This window comes from Rattus norvegicus, chromosome X (genome assembly GCF_021556685.1).
Source record: "Rattus norvegicus strain SHRSP/BbbUtx chromosome X, alternate assembly SHRSP_T2T, whole genome shotgun sequence".
Lineage (NCBI taxonomy): Eukaryota > Metazoa > Chordata > Mammalia > Rodentia > Muridae > Rattus > Rattus norvegicus.
This window is the reverse complement of record NC_141554.1, coordinates 126,068,959-126,085,943: the sequence shown is the minus strand read 5'-3', so window position 1 is coordinate 126,085,943 and position 16,985 is coordinate 126,068,959. Positions and strand designations below refer to the sequence as shown.

Below are 16,985 nucleotides of genomic sequence, written 5' to 3'. Positions count from 1 at the left end.
AGGACAGCTGGTCCTTTGAATAAGAAGGTCAAAAAGAGGGGCGGGGGGTGGGGGGAAGCACTGATAGCTATGATGCCACTGAGAATGAATTACTGTGGAAACTGAAACAAAGCCGCCTGGCAACCTCTCCAACTCTCCCATTCATGCCTTTCACAAGTCTCTAGAGAAAGATGAGGAAGATGATGAAGATGTGGGCCAAAGAGTTTGTGGAAGATGATAATGTGGGTGAAAAACTTCAGTTCTGTTGTTTGTTTGTTTAGGATATTGATAAATTGGATGTCTGCATTGACAAGGAAAAAGGAAAGGTGCTTCATGTACAGTAAAAAGACCAAGCACTCTTCATAGGCCTGCTGCAGAAAACCCAGGCCCGTGTAGAATACGTGCACTCAATTTGTTTTCACCTAGCAAACAGCACTGAACACTGTGACTGTATTTAGCTCAAACACAAACATGCCCCACCCAAGGAAGTGGAAGGTTTGTCAAGAACATGGCCCCCAGATTAAGATCCTACTGCCAGAATAATAATTTCCTGTAATCTAAGTGTCATTACAAGACTTCTTGAACTTTTCATTGTACTTAAGGTATTGCCAGTCACCATTCAAATGTATGTGTCTTCAGGAATTCAGGCCCAAGTCACATCTCAGTGTTACCTGAACTAAATCTAGTGACAGAACATTTCCTTCTGCCTTGGCCTCCCTAGTGATGATGACATTACAAGTGTGACTGAACAGCACCAGCTACAAAAGAGCACTTCAAGAGACTAAACATTTATTTCGGGGTTCTGTAGTCCTAATTAGACCTGGAGTGTACACTCAGCTCTGCCTTTAATTTATTGGGTAGTCCTTTGAAAGCAACACTTATCCTGTACCGGGTCTGGTTCTCCACCTGTATTTCTAACATTCATTAACTCCACAAATATTTGTCTATTGCATACTGGCACTATGTGCTAGTAATACAGGGTGGAATACACAGAACCAACATTTACTAAATGTTTACTTTACACTTCAACTTTTGCTAGGGGAGTTATGTACACTAACTGATAACCTGTGAGATAGGTACTACTGTGATATTTTCCAAACACAACAAAGGAACACAGGCAGCGTGTAAATGAAGCCACTTCTCCGGGGTATCAAAGGACTTGACTAAAGATTAGATCAATACAAGGCTGTGGCTTCAAACCTACCACCCTTGTAACTACAGCCAATTCTTGCTCCCCAATGCGATGACAATTTCAATGACTTTCATTTTGGTTCCAGGCTAGGAATACTGGGAGGAACACCTTCTTGTCACCACAAGGGTACCAACATATTGGAGGAGGTTAGAGAAAGATCGAGAAATCTATGTCAGGTAGGAACCAGCTCTTTCAGACTCTGGCAGTTTCCACGCCTCATAGGGAGAACTAGGAAGCGCGCGTGGGCGGGCCTAACACACGAACGCCCCTCGGGGCATTCCATTGGGTACAGCTGAGCGTGCCGGTTACGTCAGGTCTGAATTCGGGGCGGAGCAGGCCCTTTTGGCTTCTCGCGGAGCCCGTCCCCCACCCGGTACCCAGCTCTTGCCCCGCCCCCGCCCGACCCCACTGTCGTCAGCTTCCTGTGTTGCTCGTCATTAATGAAACCAACGAGAGGATACCGCCTGCGTCTAGAGCAGCCTGGTCCAGAGCGTAACCGAGTGGGCCGTGGACGTGAGAGGAAAGCGGCGTAAGGCAGCGCTTTCCTGCCCTGGAGCCATTCTAGATGCGGTGAGTGCCAAAACCTCGGCCCCCACTTCAAGCACAACCCAGAGCAACTGTTTCTCTCACTCCCTTGGTAAGGCCTGGGCCCTAGCCTGGGGCCCTATGCTGGGTCTTAGCCCATTCCCAGCATGCTCCACTAGGGATGCCTTGGCAGGTGCTGCGGGAGGACCCAGCGGGAGTGGGGAAAAGTAGCCTTCCTAGAGATTCTCCCTTGGCCCTTCAGTGGGGACACTTAAGTCCAGACTAGTACCCAGTCTCCATTTTGATCTCCATCCACTTTCTCCTTCTAAAAAAAGTTTGTTTCAAAAATATACTTTCCGCTTTCTCTTGTGTGTTCAGTTTAAGTTCCCTACTGTGTACAAAATATCCTATCATGCGGATTGTTGGTGTTAGATTTTTCTTTTGTTCCTCAGCCGAAAAAAAAAAACCGTTAAGATAATTTGTACAAAATATTTTGTTTAGAATTTGTATGTAGATGTTCTGAGTTTTAATAGTATTTTTGCCGTTAGGAGGAAAAGTTCAGGAAAATTTTGACACAAAATCAGTAAGGGATTTGTCTGGATTGTTGTGTATTGGCCAGAAATAATAATCATGTGATAAGAACTGCAATTATGGGGTTGGGGATTTAGCTCAGTGGTAGAGCACTTGCCTAGCAAGCGCAAGGCCCTGGGTTCGGTCCCCAGCTCCGAAAAAAAAAGAAAGAAAGAAAGAAAGAAAGAAAGAAAGAAAGAAAGAAAGAACTGCAATTATGACAACTAATATAAAGGTGAATGTTACAATACTGTTTGGAAGCATAGCTTTTCTGTTGTTTCTCCTTTCCTATGAGAACTGTTTATTGACCAAGTTCTCGGGATTACATAGGGAAACTACCATCTTGCCTTTCCCCACCCACTTCCCCAAACACTCAGAGAAATCGCACCTGTCCTGCAGACAGCTGTCTTTGTGGTAGAAGTCGAAGTTCATTTCTTTTATAAGAAAACAATAGGAGCCAGAAGTGGTGCCACATACAAGTTATGCCAGCACATAGGTAAATGAAGGGATCACAGGTTCAAGACTAGCTGGAGCTCCATAGTGAGACCCTATCTCAGAGAGAGAGAGAGACAGAGACACAGAGACACAGAGAGAGACAGGGAGAGACAGAGACAGAGAACACAAGAATTGTCAGTATAGTATCCTTGTAGCATTATAGCAAACTTTGGTGAAAGCATCACTTATGTTTACTAGATCCACATTTCTCACTTATAGGTCCCTTCTACCCCTGACTTTAGGTCAGTTATTTAACCTTTATGGTCCTCCATTTCTCCACTTAAAAGAAATGTGTGTGTGTGTGTGTGTGTGTGTGTGTGTGTGTGTGTGTGTGTGTGTGTGTGTGTGTCACTAGAGGGTGTCACCGAATTGAGCATTAGAATCAGATAAGGGTAGACTTTAGGTAGCCTGCTCTATCACTCTCCCCTTTATTCTTCCTGAACCAGGAAATATGCTGAAGGCCAACAGTTTCAATAGTCCCCTGTCTCCAACCTCATGGTGCTGGGGGTTGCCTTGCCCAGCTTTTTATATTGGCACTGGGTCTGGAACTGGGCTCCTCAATATCCACTGAAGCATCTTTCCAGTTCCATTCTTTTAATTGACACATAACTGGGCGTATTCTTTAAATGAGAAAAATTACCTCAGGTAGCTTCTAAGGTTCTTTTCAACCAAAACAGACAAAGTAGAAGTAGAAGGAGCACAGTGGAACTTTGAAGAGTTGCAGAGGAAACTGGAAAGCATCAGCCTTGACGAGCAAAAAAGTAAACCATAACATTTTCCAGCTGGTTTTTTTTAATTGGCTTTCCTTCCAGTTTCTAATTGAAATTAAAACACAGGAGGTTCCCCTCCACCCTTTTTTACTTTCTCAAGGAATTAAGTATCTTTTGAAGAGATAAAAATAGTCACAAATGTTCCTCAAATATGCCTGTATTGACTTCTTTCTCCAAACAACTTCCCATTGTGGACTTTTATTATATCAATAGTTGATAAACTATGTAGTAAGACATTTAGTCTTAGAGACAGAGTTAATTATAACATATGATACTAACCACAAGAAATGTGTTTTAAGTTGCTTAAAATACCTCAGGACATTAACCATCAGTTAAATCAAGCAGTAGGTTGAAATAAATTTGAGACGTGGTGGTGGTGGTGGTGGTGGTGGTGGTGGTGGTGGTGGTGGTGGTGGTGGTGGTCGGTCGTGGTGGTGGTGGAGGAGGAGGTGGTGGAGGTGGTGGTGGTGGAGGAGGAGGTGGTGGTGGAGGTGGTGGTGGTGGAGGAGGAGAAATAATAGGTGGGTGGTGGTGCTGGTGGTGGCAGTGCTGGTGGTGACAGTGATGGCACCGGCGGCGGCAGAAGTTGTGGCTGTAGCTGAGGTGTGGCGGCGGGAAACCTTTATTCCCAGCACTCAGGAGGCAGAGGCAGGTGGATCTCTCAGTTCAAGACCAGCTGGTCTACAGAGTGAGTTCCAGGACAGCCAGGGCTACACAAAGAAACCATGTCTCGAAAAAACAAAGTGGAAAGAAAGAAAGAAAAGAAAAAAGAAAGAGAAAGAAAAGGAAGAAAGAAAGGAAGAAAGAAAACGAAGAAAGAAAAGAGAAATTTGAGTTTAAATTGAGTATCTGTTCAACTTAAAGGTCTTGATCTAAAAGCTCTTCTATAATAGCCAGAAATACTAACAGTGCAAGTTTGTCATACAAAATTTTTAGAGAATAATGGAAAAACAATGTTTATCACATTAGTTTCTAGGCTAATGCTTTGACTTGCCACTTAGTTAAATGATGTACAAAATTACTCCTCTCTGTCTCTGTCTTTCTGTCTGTCTCTGTCTCTCGTCTCTCCCCCCCCCCCACACACACACTGCAAATACCACTCCGTGAATAAGTTTCTATAATCTTGCAGTTTCTACCTAATGGTGACCCAATACTAGTGGAAGGATACTGAAAGTCCTTGTCACAGTATGCTTTTTACCTGATTTCACCTTATTTCAAGCATGTGGACCTTTGGTTTTTAAACATTGAGAACAAATGTAAGTATATAAGTGAAATGATTAGACTGTGTATTTGAAAAGTCTTTTTCTTTGCAGGAAACATGCTTTCAGAAAGCAGTTCATTTTTGAAGGGTGTGATGCTTGGAAGCATCTTCTGTGCCTTGATCACTATGCTAGGCCACATTAGGATTGGAAACAGAATGCACCACCATGAACATCACCATCTGCAAGCCCCTAACAAAGATGATATCTTGAAAATTTCAGAGACTGAACGCATGGAGCTTAGTAAGAGTTTCCAGGTATACTGTATAGTTCTCGTAAAACCTAAAGATGTGAGTCTTTGGGCTGCAGTGAAGGAGACTTGGACCAAACACTGTGACAAAGCAGAATTCTTCAGTTCTGAAAATGTTAAAGTGTTTGAGTCAATTAATATGGACACAAATGATATGTGGTTGATGATGAGGAAAGCTTACAAATATGCTTATGATAAATACAAGGACCAATACAACTGGTTCTTCCTTGCACGCCCCACTACTTTCGCTGTTATTGAAAATCTCAAATATTTTTTGTTAAGAAAGGATCCATCACAACCTTTCTATCTAGGTCACACTGTAAAATCTGGAGACCTTGAATATGTGAGTGTGGATGGAGGAATTGTCTTAAGCATAGAATCAATGAAAAGACTCAATGGCCTTCTCAGTGTTCCTGAAAAGTGTCCTGAACAAGGAGGAATGATTTGGAAGATATCTGAAGATAAGCAGCTAGCAGTCTGCCTGAAATATGCTGGAGTATTTGCAGAAAATGCAGAAGACGCCGATGGAAAAGATGTGTTTAATACCAAATCTGTTGGGCTTTTCATTAAAGAGGCAATGACTAACCAACCAAACCAGGTAGTAGAAGGATGTTGCTCTGATATGGCTGTTACTTTCAATGGACTGACTCCTAATCAGATGCATGTGATGATGTATGGGGTGTACCGGCTTAGGGCATTTGGACATGTTTTCAATGATGCATTGGTTTTCTTACCTCCGAATGGTTCTGAGAATGACTGACAGAAAGCAAGAGCATGCTTTTAGTAACTATATTAAGACATGGTATTGTTTTTAATTGATAACAAATCTAACACAGTAGTATGTTTCTTTTTCTTATCTGGTTACACTGGTATAATCACACATTGAAGTCTACTTGTACATTGTCAAATGGAATGCTGTTTTAGCCTTGCATCATTTGTGAGAATTTAAATGTATTAAAAATAAATGTTTTAAGAATAACAATTTTTCAAATACATATTTATAAATACTATATTTATGTGATAAAGACTAAATTATAGACATTAAAATCTGTGGTGTATCTTTGCTTATTGGTTTTATACCTGTGTATTGGGGTTGGGGATTTAGCTCAGTGGTAGAGTGCTTGCCTAGCAAGCGCAAGGCCCTGGGTTTGGTCCTTACCTCCGAGGGAAAAAAAAACATATATCATTTTAGCTTTCTAAGATATACAAATGAGATCTCCAGGGAATTTGTGATTAAAGAATACTTATAGCCCTGTGTTTCCTTTAATTTCTGAGGGAGCCTAGGTACTTGAGAAAGGTAGGAGCAGGGTCTCACTGTGTAGTTCACGCTGGCCTAGAACTGGCAGTTCTCCTTAGCCTCCTGAGTGCTAGTGTTAATGCCACTGTGCCCAGTTGTTTCCCTTACTTCTGATGCAGATTTGTACTCTTTAAGGCATACCAATGCCAATGGATTTGCTTTCCCAAAATATACAACCAAGCAATTAAAGTATTCATTAACACTGTTAAGATGTCAGTTGTTTTCTTGAGAGGTCATGCAGTTATTTATATAGATTAAGCAATATTTCTGAAAGTTAATTAAGTAGCATTCTTTAGCATTTACAGTTTTCAGTAACTCTGTATTTCAGCATTCAGGTCAGACATTTGGAATGTAACTATAAAAAAATGTCATTTAACTGGTTTTCCCCCTTGAGGTCTGAGCTGTAGCTTAGATTAAATATATGATGTACTCATGTCTACTGGACAGTGAGTTCTGTGCACATCACCTTTGAAAACCTTGGTTTTGGTCATCTGGATGAATCGCTTACCTAACCTAAATATGGAGGTTGTTGTTGTTTTGGTAACTTTAGAAAATTCTGAGATTTTCCCCAGAATCATGATTGTATCACACATAACTGATTTGCTTTGGTTTTCATTTATGGATGGTTAATGGTTAACCTCACCATCCATGTTGGATTACCATATCATCTGCTTAATTTCAAGTGACTACCTAAAATGCCTGCCTTGTGACTACAGCTATTCCTGCCCTCCTAAATGTGTACTATGCTTGGTTCTGTCCTGTCCTATAATCTGCGCTCATAAATTTGAGACTTCTTAGATATAGTATTCCTTGTACTTGGTCTTGTGACTCTAATATCTCCTTCAGATTTAGCAAACCAGTGTGCATTTCCTCAGGAAAGCATTGTGTTTCAGATTATTGATCCTCAAGGTAGTATGTCAAGCCTTTGTTTTAAATACTCTCTGACCTTCTTCCTTGGGATTTTGCTTAAGCTGAAGGATTATTTATTTCAAAGAATCATAAATCCTATTTAATAAGCACCATATTATGTGGTTGCAGGTGCAATTTCTACAGATCATGTCATGTTCTGTGTAAGTATAGTGATTTAAAAAAAAACTGAGTCATTATTCCTAACATTAATGTTTTCTTATTTTTATTACATTTATTTTATTGAGGGGTGGGGTGCTATACAAGCCAAAGTGCACATGTAGAGGTCAGAGGGCATCTTGTGGGAGTTAGTTTTCTCCTTCCACGATGTGGAACCTGGAGATCAAATTTCTATTGTCAAGTTTCACAACAAGCGCCTTTACCTACTAAGCCATTTATCTGGCTTTCTTTAAAATTTTCTATTTTAGGGACCAGAAAATTGTCTCAGTATTTAAGAGCACTTCCCGTGGTTTTGAGGACCCAAGTTCAGTTCCTACTACCCGTATTGAGTAGTCGACAACTTCTTTAACTCAGGGATTCAACACCTTCTGGCCTCCACAGTCGCCTGTACACACATGACAGAAGCATACATACATGTAAAACATTATTTCTATTTTTGTTGCGTCACCTTGCCAGCACCAGTGTATTTAAATTTTACTGGAATTGCCAGGCCCTGTCACTCAGGAGGCAGAAGCAGGGATATCACTTTGTGTGTGACCTTGTCTAGGTAGTGAGTTCTGGAATAGACAGGCAGGGCTACAGAAAGTAGCCATGTTGCAAAAATGTTAGAATGCATCCTTTTGACTTGTCAGTCAATAAATAACAAGGTAAATATGGGCATTTAAATCGAATTCGTGGGGTTGGGGATTTAACTCAGTGGTAGAGGGCTTGCCTGGCAAGCGCAAGGCCCTGGGTTCGGTCCTCAGCTCCGAAAAAAAAAAATCAAATTCATGTTCGATTAAGTTTTTACACATGGTATTGGATTATAAAATGTCTCCAATAGTATGTTGCCTTTTTTGAAATAATGTATATCCAGGCTTGTAGATAAAAATTAACTAACAAAAATTTTAATACTGTGGTTTTAGATACAGATACACTTTTTTACATGTCAGGTGACTGCACGTGGAAAATCCACATTTAGTAGCTAGACACTAACCCTGAGCACACTGAGATTTGGGAGTGAGGTGAGGAAAAGTAGAGGTCCAATGCAAATTAATCATGAACGTGAGTAGCCATGTTAATCATATGGCTAATAACAACAGAATAGATCCACCACTTTAAACAACCACCCACAATTGAGACACCTCGTTCAGCCACAACTAAGATGTAAATGTCTTCTAAAAGTTGAATTTGTATTTTTCTGCTTAAGAAGACACTGTAGCCTAGCTTTAGCAAACCCCAGGCCATTTCCTTACATGAGCTTCATCCTCCTCAAAATGAAAACATGTCAACAATAAAAAGAAATTATACTCCTTGGCTTTCTCTTTTTTGATGTAGCAGAAATGTTATTGTGTATCAAATCTGGCTTATGAGACAAAGAGTTTTCTGGAGTTCATTTAACTAATCCCATTAGATTTTCTTAAAGCAGAACATACCTACATTAGAAAAATTGTAAACAGCAGAATCTAGTGATGTGCTGTCATTCATTTCTGCTTCTTCCATTAAATGTTCTTTGGGTGCAAAATTCAGTGCATTCAATGAATGCATGAGTGGTTATGTGCAAGTGAGAGCAGGTGCCTTTGGGGACCAGAAAAGGGTATCTAGTCTGGAGTTCCAGGTAGTTGTGAGCCACTGGATGTGTGTGCTGGGAATGCTGTTCCTGGTTCTCTAAAAGAACAGTACATGCTCTTAAACTCTAAGCCGTCTCTCCAGCCACTTTGTAGAGTTGTAATGTGTTTATCACATTTATTTTGTGTGAATGGATGCACAGGTACTTGCCACAGCACTTGTGTGGAGGTCAGAGGAAACTTAAAAGAGCCAGTTCTCTCTTTACCACATGAGTTCCTGGGATCATGCTCTGGTCTTCAGGTGTAGCAGCAAACACCTTTACCAGCGCAACCATCTACTCACCAGCATTGTTTGCTTTGTAAACTGTTGTTTCATTTTTAAACACAGGCTTTCTTTAGATGACATGAAACTCAAGGGAATTGCCCTGCCCCAAACTCCTCTAAGTGTTGAAATTATAGGCAGGAGCCACCTTGCCTGGAATTTTTGTTGAGTGTAAAATAATGGGAATGTATCATTGTACTTTGCTCATACTCACCCTCCTAGTATACTTCCTTATGCTACCTATTCTTTTTCCTTCTTCCCTCAAATGCCCCCTGATGACAGGAGAAAAATGTGGGATATTTTTGTCATCCCCCAACCTACTCTGTTGTTATACCTCCCCCCTCCCTTTAGACTTCCTTAACCCTGCATAGTCTCTAGCAGAAATGAGTTTTCCTTTAGCATGGGAACAGTTCTTAAGAGTTAACCTAATTTCCTAAAAATAATTCTTCCAGGTTTTAAAATTAATCATTGTATCAGGGTTTATTAGTTCACACCTATAATCCCAGCTGAAGGGATGAGGCAGGAAGATCTCAAGTTAAACCTTATACTATGTAGTGAAACCCTTTTTCAAAAAAAAAATTGATAATCGTGGACTAGCAAGATGGCTTACTGGCTAAAGGTTCTTTTTTTTAAGATTTTATTTATTATATGTATGTATGTGAGTACACTGTCACTGTCTTCAGACACACCAGAAGAGGGCATCAGATCCCATTACAGATGGTTGTGAGCCACCATGTGGGTGCTGGGAATTGAACTCAGGACCTCTGGAAGAACAGTCAGTGCTCTTAACCACTGAGCCATCTCTCCAGCCACCACCACCCACCTTGAACTCTTAGCAGATGTGATTATCCTTAGAAGTCCCAGACAAGATTTGCAAGATTTAATCCATTAATTCTATCATAAGGAGAAGGACTCATAACATCCTATCTATTCCTAAAGATATGGTAATTAATAGTTGCTTACTGGGCACAGCTCACAAGGCCCCACTCTTCCCTGAGAATATATAGGTAGTTGACAATTATTGAGTGTGGACTCAGGAGGACCATACTCTCAAAGAGAGATAGGCAGTTAACAGTTGCTGAGAATGGAGCTCAAGAGGACACCCCTTAACAACCAAGGATAGATAGGCCATTAAGAGTTGAGGAGTCCCTACCCTTCCTAGACAATAAGCAGTCAGTAGTTTAACCAGGCATAAAATTGCCCATGCTTCTATAAATAATCCCCATTAAGCTCATTGGTTCACCAAGCTAGATGTGGATGAAATCTTTTCTTTGGTCAGTAGTTGGTGCCCTATAGGAGGTAAATAGGTATTTGTTCGTCTTCCTAGAAATTCACACAAAAATTAGAATATGGTAGTCCTTTTGCCTTAAAAAATCCTGGATTTTGAGAGATGCTATTTCTTTAAATTGACATAATATCCATGTCTTTGGAATGTTTTTAGTGATTCCACACAAGAATAGCCACATTATTTATGCCATTGCATTATTTCATTGGCAAAAGTTCTGGCAGAAAGAGCAGGACTTAAAGTTTTGGCATTTGTTTTGTTTTATTCCTGGATCAGGGCAGAAGAAGTATCAGTGGGTAAGACTACTGACAGCTCTTGCAAAGGACCCAGGTTCAGTTCCCAACATGGAGTAAACTTCTATAACTCCAGATCCAAGGGATCAAATGTCTTCTCCTGGCCTCTGCAGGCACTAGGCATGTGGTGCATGGACATGCATTCAGGCAAAACACCTATACATGTAAAATATATTTTTTTAAAAAAATTATTGGATCTGATAAGAAACATGTAATACACAAAATACTAAATAAATGAGTACTGTCAACACAGAAGGAAAAGAGGACAAGTAGACTGGTCAACTGGTACTGATCATTTTTCTTCCTTTATTTCTCTAAAGTACATGGGAGGAGGCTTCATTGCTGTCTGTATATTAAACACGAGCACTGCATATACAGTTTAAATTTTTTAGTAACCACATTAAAGAGCAAAAGGCCATAGGGAACGTTACCTTTCAGTATTATTGTACTTAACCCAAAGTATCTAAAGTACTGTCATTTCACCATGTAATCCACAAGAGTAATTAGTTAGCATTCTTTGAAATGCAGTGTGTGTTTGACAGTTATAGCACATGACAATTCATTTACCACATTTCCAGTGCTCAGTAGCACATATGGTTAGTGATCACCATACTGCATAGCAGAGGGCTAAACAGTTACAGAAATGTGCCAGACAGGTTTAAATGTGAATGGGAGAAAACATCCAAAAGTCCTGTTTGGAGTTGTGTTGAGTGAAATGGAAACTTGAAGTTGGCAATGGTGGCGCACAGCTTTACTGCCAGCATGAAGGAGGCAGAGGCAAGTGGATCTCTGTGAGTTCGAAGCCAGCCAAGTCTACAAAGTAAGACCAGGACAGCCAGGGTAATATTATGCAGAGAAACCCTGTCTCAAAAAAAAAAAAAAAACAAAAAACAAAACACAAAACTGGAAACTGGAACCTTTTAGTAAGCTACTACTTTGCATGAGTTCAATCGTAGGGCCATCCCCTTCAAAATAAAATCATTTTATTTGTAGCAAAAAACATTAAGTAGGGGGCTGGAGAGATGGCTCAGTGGTTAAGAGCACCCGACTGCTCTTCCAGAGGTCATGAGTTCAATTCCCAGCAACCACATGGTGGCTCAACCATCTGTAAAGAGATCAGATGCCCTCTTCTGATGTATCTGAAGACAGCTACAGTGTACTTCTATATAATAAATAAATAAATCTTAAAAAAAAACATTAAGTAGACGTCTCAACTTTTCCCCATATATCAATGAGCCCAAACTACACATTAACTTTAATCACAATTAATATTTGCTCCCAGCTATCCTCAAAGCAATTGTTAGGCCTGCCCTTGCAGGTTGCATGCTTCTCTAATTACCATTTTTTAAGACAGTAGTGAATAGCTTGAGCTAGCCTCAGAGAGATCCTACACACTCTGGAGGAGGAGAGGTGGTGGCCTCCTGAGTGTTGGAATTATTCCCAAATAACTAGCTATTCCCTTGGATCTTTTTAAAGGGACCCAGCAAAAGCCTCTTAGATGCCATAACCTCTAAACTAACATAAATGTCATAAATCACCTGGTTTCAAGGTGACTGACACCTAGGAATAGCTCAACTCTCAGAACTGAGCTCATTTGAAAGGATTCTCCTAGAATATCTATTGAAGAGGAAAAGAGCATCCCTTCAGCAGCATAAACAACTGTGTGCCCACATACTTCAAACAAATCCTACTCACTCTTAGCCTACTGTGAAACAGAAAATTACCAATGCACACTCTCGTGACCCACAGTAATTCAACTGTGGGCCGAGATTAACATGTTATGAAATGTTATGGGAAAGTTTTCTGCAGAACAGTCTTTGCAGTTGGATAGACTTAGGTTCAAATTCCATTTCTGCTGTTTACTAGCTATGTATCTTTGGGCAATTTAAATATTCTCAGAGCATTAGTGTCCTCATTTATAAACATCAAACTCAAAAGCTGCCTGCATGGAATCATAAAGATTAATGAAAATATGTAAGAAGAACTTGGGTATAGTGAACACCTAGGGGAATGCTATTTCCCCTTTTTCTCGTATTTGGACACATTTAGTACTATAAATAATTATGTACCAATCCTTTGCATTAAATACCTTTTTATTTATTTAAATATTTTATGTACATGAGTTCTTTGTTTGCATGAACTTGTGCACACCAGAAGATGGTATCCAACAGCTGTGAGTTGCCATGTGGGTGCTGGGAATTGAACTCAAGACCTTTGGAAGACTAGTGAGTGCTCTTAACCACTAAGCTACCTCTCCATCCCCTGCATTTAAATATCTTGATGGTAAAAATATTGAGCTGCTGATATGAGTAACAGCTACTACTGCATATTCAAACCAACAGGGAAACTAATGGTTTTAAGATAATATCTGTATAATTAATCTGTATAAAATAGCTTTGCCTGAGTTTTTAAACAAGTATTCCTAGCAGTAAGCCATCAATTACCTTTAAAAACATAAGCTTAGATTATGTTTCTCTTTTGCAGTAAATTAGATACTACTGAAACCTAAAATGCTTTAATTGACATGGTTCTTATTTCTTACACCTTAATCAAGAGGTGCCATGGTTCAGACTGGAGAAAATCCTGCATAAATGAGACCCCTCCCTCTTTGTAAATGCTTTTAAGTGGCTGGTACTTGGGAGAGGATGCTGTGACACCAGGAAAAGCCCACTAAAGCCATGGGCCTCTCCTCAGACCTCATTCAGGAGCAAGAAAGCAGAGTATTTTGTGAATTCCTTCATATATATATATATATATATATATATATAACTTTAACCTTATGAAATACAACATAAGTACAATGTAAGTACCTAAATTTTTAATATATTTTGTCTTGTACTGTTTATAAAACAATAAGGCAATATCTGAAAAAGGCTACTTAGTAGATATGGTGGCTATAGCTATTAGACTAAATGAAGCTATTTTAAATATGTATTCAAGGGGTTGGGGATTTAGCTCAGTGGTAGAGCGCTTGCCTAGTAAGTGCAAGTACCTGGGTTCGGTCCTCAGCTCCGAAAAAAAGAAAAAAATATGTATTCAAATATATTTAAATAAAACCAATTTATTTAAGTTGAATTTTGTCTAAATGCTTATACCAGCAAATTAAAAAAAAAAACCTTTAGGAACTGGGATGTAGCTTAATTAGTGTAGTGCCTGCTTAGTATGCAGGAAGCCCAGAGTTTGTTCCCCAGCACTGCATTAGAACTGGTCCTAGTAGTGCACACCTACAGTCTCAGAACTTAGGATGTGGAAGCCAGAGATTGAGAAATTGAAGGTCACACTTCTTACTACACAGAGTTAAGTCCCACAGTAACTTAAGCCTAAGCTTCTTTGAAGAGGCTTCATTGAAAGGGAAATGGAGGGAAGAAAGGGAAGAACATAATCATGTATTGTGCCCTAATTCTCAGTAGGTTAACTTTAAGAAAGCTGCCCAGGGGGTTGGGGATTTAGCTCAGTGGTAGAGCGCTTGCCTAGGAAGCGCAAGGCCCTGGGTTCGATCCCCAGCTCCGAAAAAAAGAACAACAACAACAAAAAAAAGAAAGCTGCCCAGAAGGTACAGGACAAAATATTCCTCACCCTTACCAATTAAGGTCAGATACACTAAGCGAAGTGAATTTGTGCTTTAAAAATTAAATTTTTTTAAAGATGTATTTATTTATTATACATAAGTACACTGTAGCTGTCTTCAGACACACCAGAAGAAGGCATCAGATCTCATTACAGATGGTTGTGAGCCACCATGTGGCTGCTGGGATTTGAACTCAGGACCTCTGGAAGAGCAGTCAGTGCTCTTTACCACTGAGCCACCTCTCCAGCCCCAAAATTAAATTTTAATAGAATATAATTTCCAAAACATTTTTATTTTTACATTTACTTATTTAGTGTGCACATGGGGTGGTCAAAGACTAGAGTCATTTTCCTTCTTCCATCACGTGGGTCTTGGGGACTGAACTCAGATTGTCAGCCTTGACAGCAAGTGCCCATCTTCCCAAGTCCCTGAAGTACCAATTGATGAGTGAAAACCATTATACATAGATGTTTCACATCACGACCAACTTTAGAATGTCAATATGCAAACAGAAGATTTAAGCCTTAAAGAATAAGTAAGCCCAATTAAACAAACACATTTTTTACAAGTCAGGCTGGGCAAGGTGCCTCTAGGCTCTTATCCTGAATTCTGCAAGCAAGAGGTTTATGAAACCAAGGCTAGCCTAGGCTGTAAAGCAGCCCTAGCACCTCCAGTCCCTAGGGGCTAAGAATGAATCTGAAACAAAGTGTTTGCCTACCATGGGTGAGGCCCTGGTTGAGATTGTAGGTTTGATTCTTAACACCAGGGAAAAGTTTTCTAATTTAAGGACTCAAGGACTATTAACGTACACTGCTCAACAAGCATGCAGTTGCGTCGTAAAATCATCTTACTGGATTGCAAGTTTCCAGGTCTGTGGGCATCAGCTTAAGGCAATCTCAATCTTGGGGAACAAAGAGGAAATACCCACTTTCAAGACAGAAATTGGTAAAAAAAAAAAGGGGGGGGGGCTGCCAGATCTTAACCGTCATAGTAGGTTTCATTTGATGAACAAGGAAACTGAATTTGTTTAAGGCTTATGTTAAAATGGCAGTTTCTCCAAACAACACCTTAATTCCTACCAATATTGCTGAAAAGCAAGTTCTTTGCTTACATGCTTGTATAAGCCAGAAGTTACTAATTACAATACAAGAAATTAATTATAATTATCACTGACAAGCTGTATGATTAAAGATTAATAGGAAAAGGTGCAGCTTTGTATCTTGTAAATCTAGATGTTTCTCCTATGGTAGAATTCCAAGAATACTTGAATGGAGTAAATAATTTATTGTGCGCTATCATTTATTGTCCCCCATTCACTCTGACTGGAATTAAACTATTTGAAAAGCTTGGCATAGTAGTACACACTGGTAATTCAGGTACTCAAGGGGCTAAGGCAGGAGGATCAGGAGTTCAAGGCAGCGTGGACTATACACATAGCAAGACCTTTCTTCAAGTGGGAAAAGAGGAATCCTGAAACTGTTTGGACTGTTTGATGAATTTTTCTTTCTGTTTTTGCCTAAAGAAAAACCAATGTAATACATGTTGATAGTAAGATATGTGCATTGGGTTAGAGACATGGCTTAATGGTTGAAAGCAATTGTTGCTCTTGTAAAGAACCAGAGTTTGTTCTTGGAACCCACATGGTGGCTCACAAAGAGCTTAATTCCAATTGCAGGGAATTTGACCTGACCTGTCTGGGCACCAGGCACATAGGTGGGTACATATCCATGCTGGCAAAACACTCATACATATACGATTTTTAAAAATAAGTCTGCTAAACATCATAAGCCCTTGTACTAGTCTTCCACATAAAAGCAATGCCTATACTTCTATTTTTAATTAACTACTTCTGATGGTTAACACATCTTCTAATCAAGTTTTTTTTTTAATCCATTTGAGGCATTGCGTCTCATTACTACTTGTATTTGCTGCATTTCACACACTAACAAAAACAATCTATGTGACTATAATTGAACATTAGTAGGGAGGCATGCCATTCTAACTAGAATTTTAAGGGAAACAATTTTTTAGTACTTTGTCTTTTATTTCCCCAAGTATTCAAGGATAAAATTTAGTGTTCTTCAATTGTAACTCTAAAGTAGATATGTTAATACCCCCCACCCTGTGACTTTTGTTTCAGAGTTTTATTGTTGGAAATAGCACCTATGTAGTCCAGGCTAGCCTAGAACTCACATTCATCTGGGATTAATAAACTGTTCATAATAAACAGTATCAGAAGAAATTCCTAAGAGTTTCTTCCTTAATCCATTCTATGATAAGGTTAGCTTTATAGATAACGTAGAATAAGCTGGTTTCCAAGCCATAACCTGCCTCCGTCTGCCTTCTGAGTACTGGAATTATAGGCAATTATACAGGCATTTTTCACACAGGTCTCCTTAAGTAGCAGGGCTGGCTTTGAATCACTGGCAGTCCTACTTAGGTCTCCATCTGCTGGGACTTCAGGCATGTACCACTACATTCAATGTCCTAATTCTAATGTTGAATTTGAAATTGACCGTCTTGTTTTGTTCATTCACCTCTGATCTA

General features: G+C 39.7%; 1 protein-coding gene across 2 annotated transcripts; it reads left to right on the top strand.

The window, feature by feature from the left end:
- The first annotated feature begins 1,607 nt into the window (after positions 1–1,607).
- On the top strand, positions 1,608–6,087 carry C1galt1c1 (C1GALT1-specific chaperone 1). 2 transcript variants are annotated; one of them, XM_087599490.1, is made up of 2 exons: positions 1,608–1,808; positions 4,845–6,087. In XM_087599490.1, the coding sequence occupies exon 2, from the start codon at positions 4,850–4,852 to the stop codon at positions 5,798–5,800; it is 951 nt and encodes a 316-aa protein (XP_087455616.1). In that variant the 5' UTR covers positions 1,608–1,808; positions 4,845–4,849; the 3' UTR covers positions 5,801–6,087. The 2 variants fall into 2 exon arrangements, with proteins under 2 accessions (XP_087455616.1, NP_001025204.1); NM_001030033.1 differs by having other exon boundaries at positions 1,634–1,741; positions 4,845–6,050.
- Positions 6,088–16,985: the final 10,898 nt, after the last annotated feature.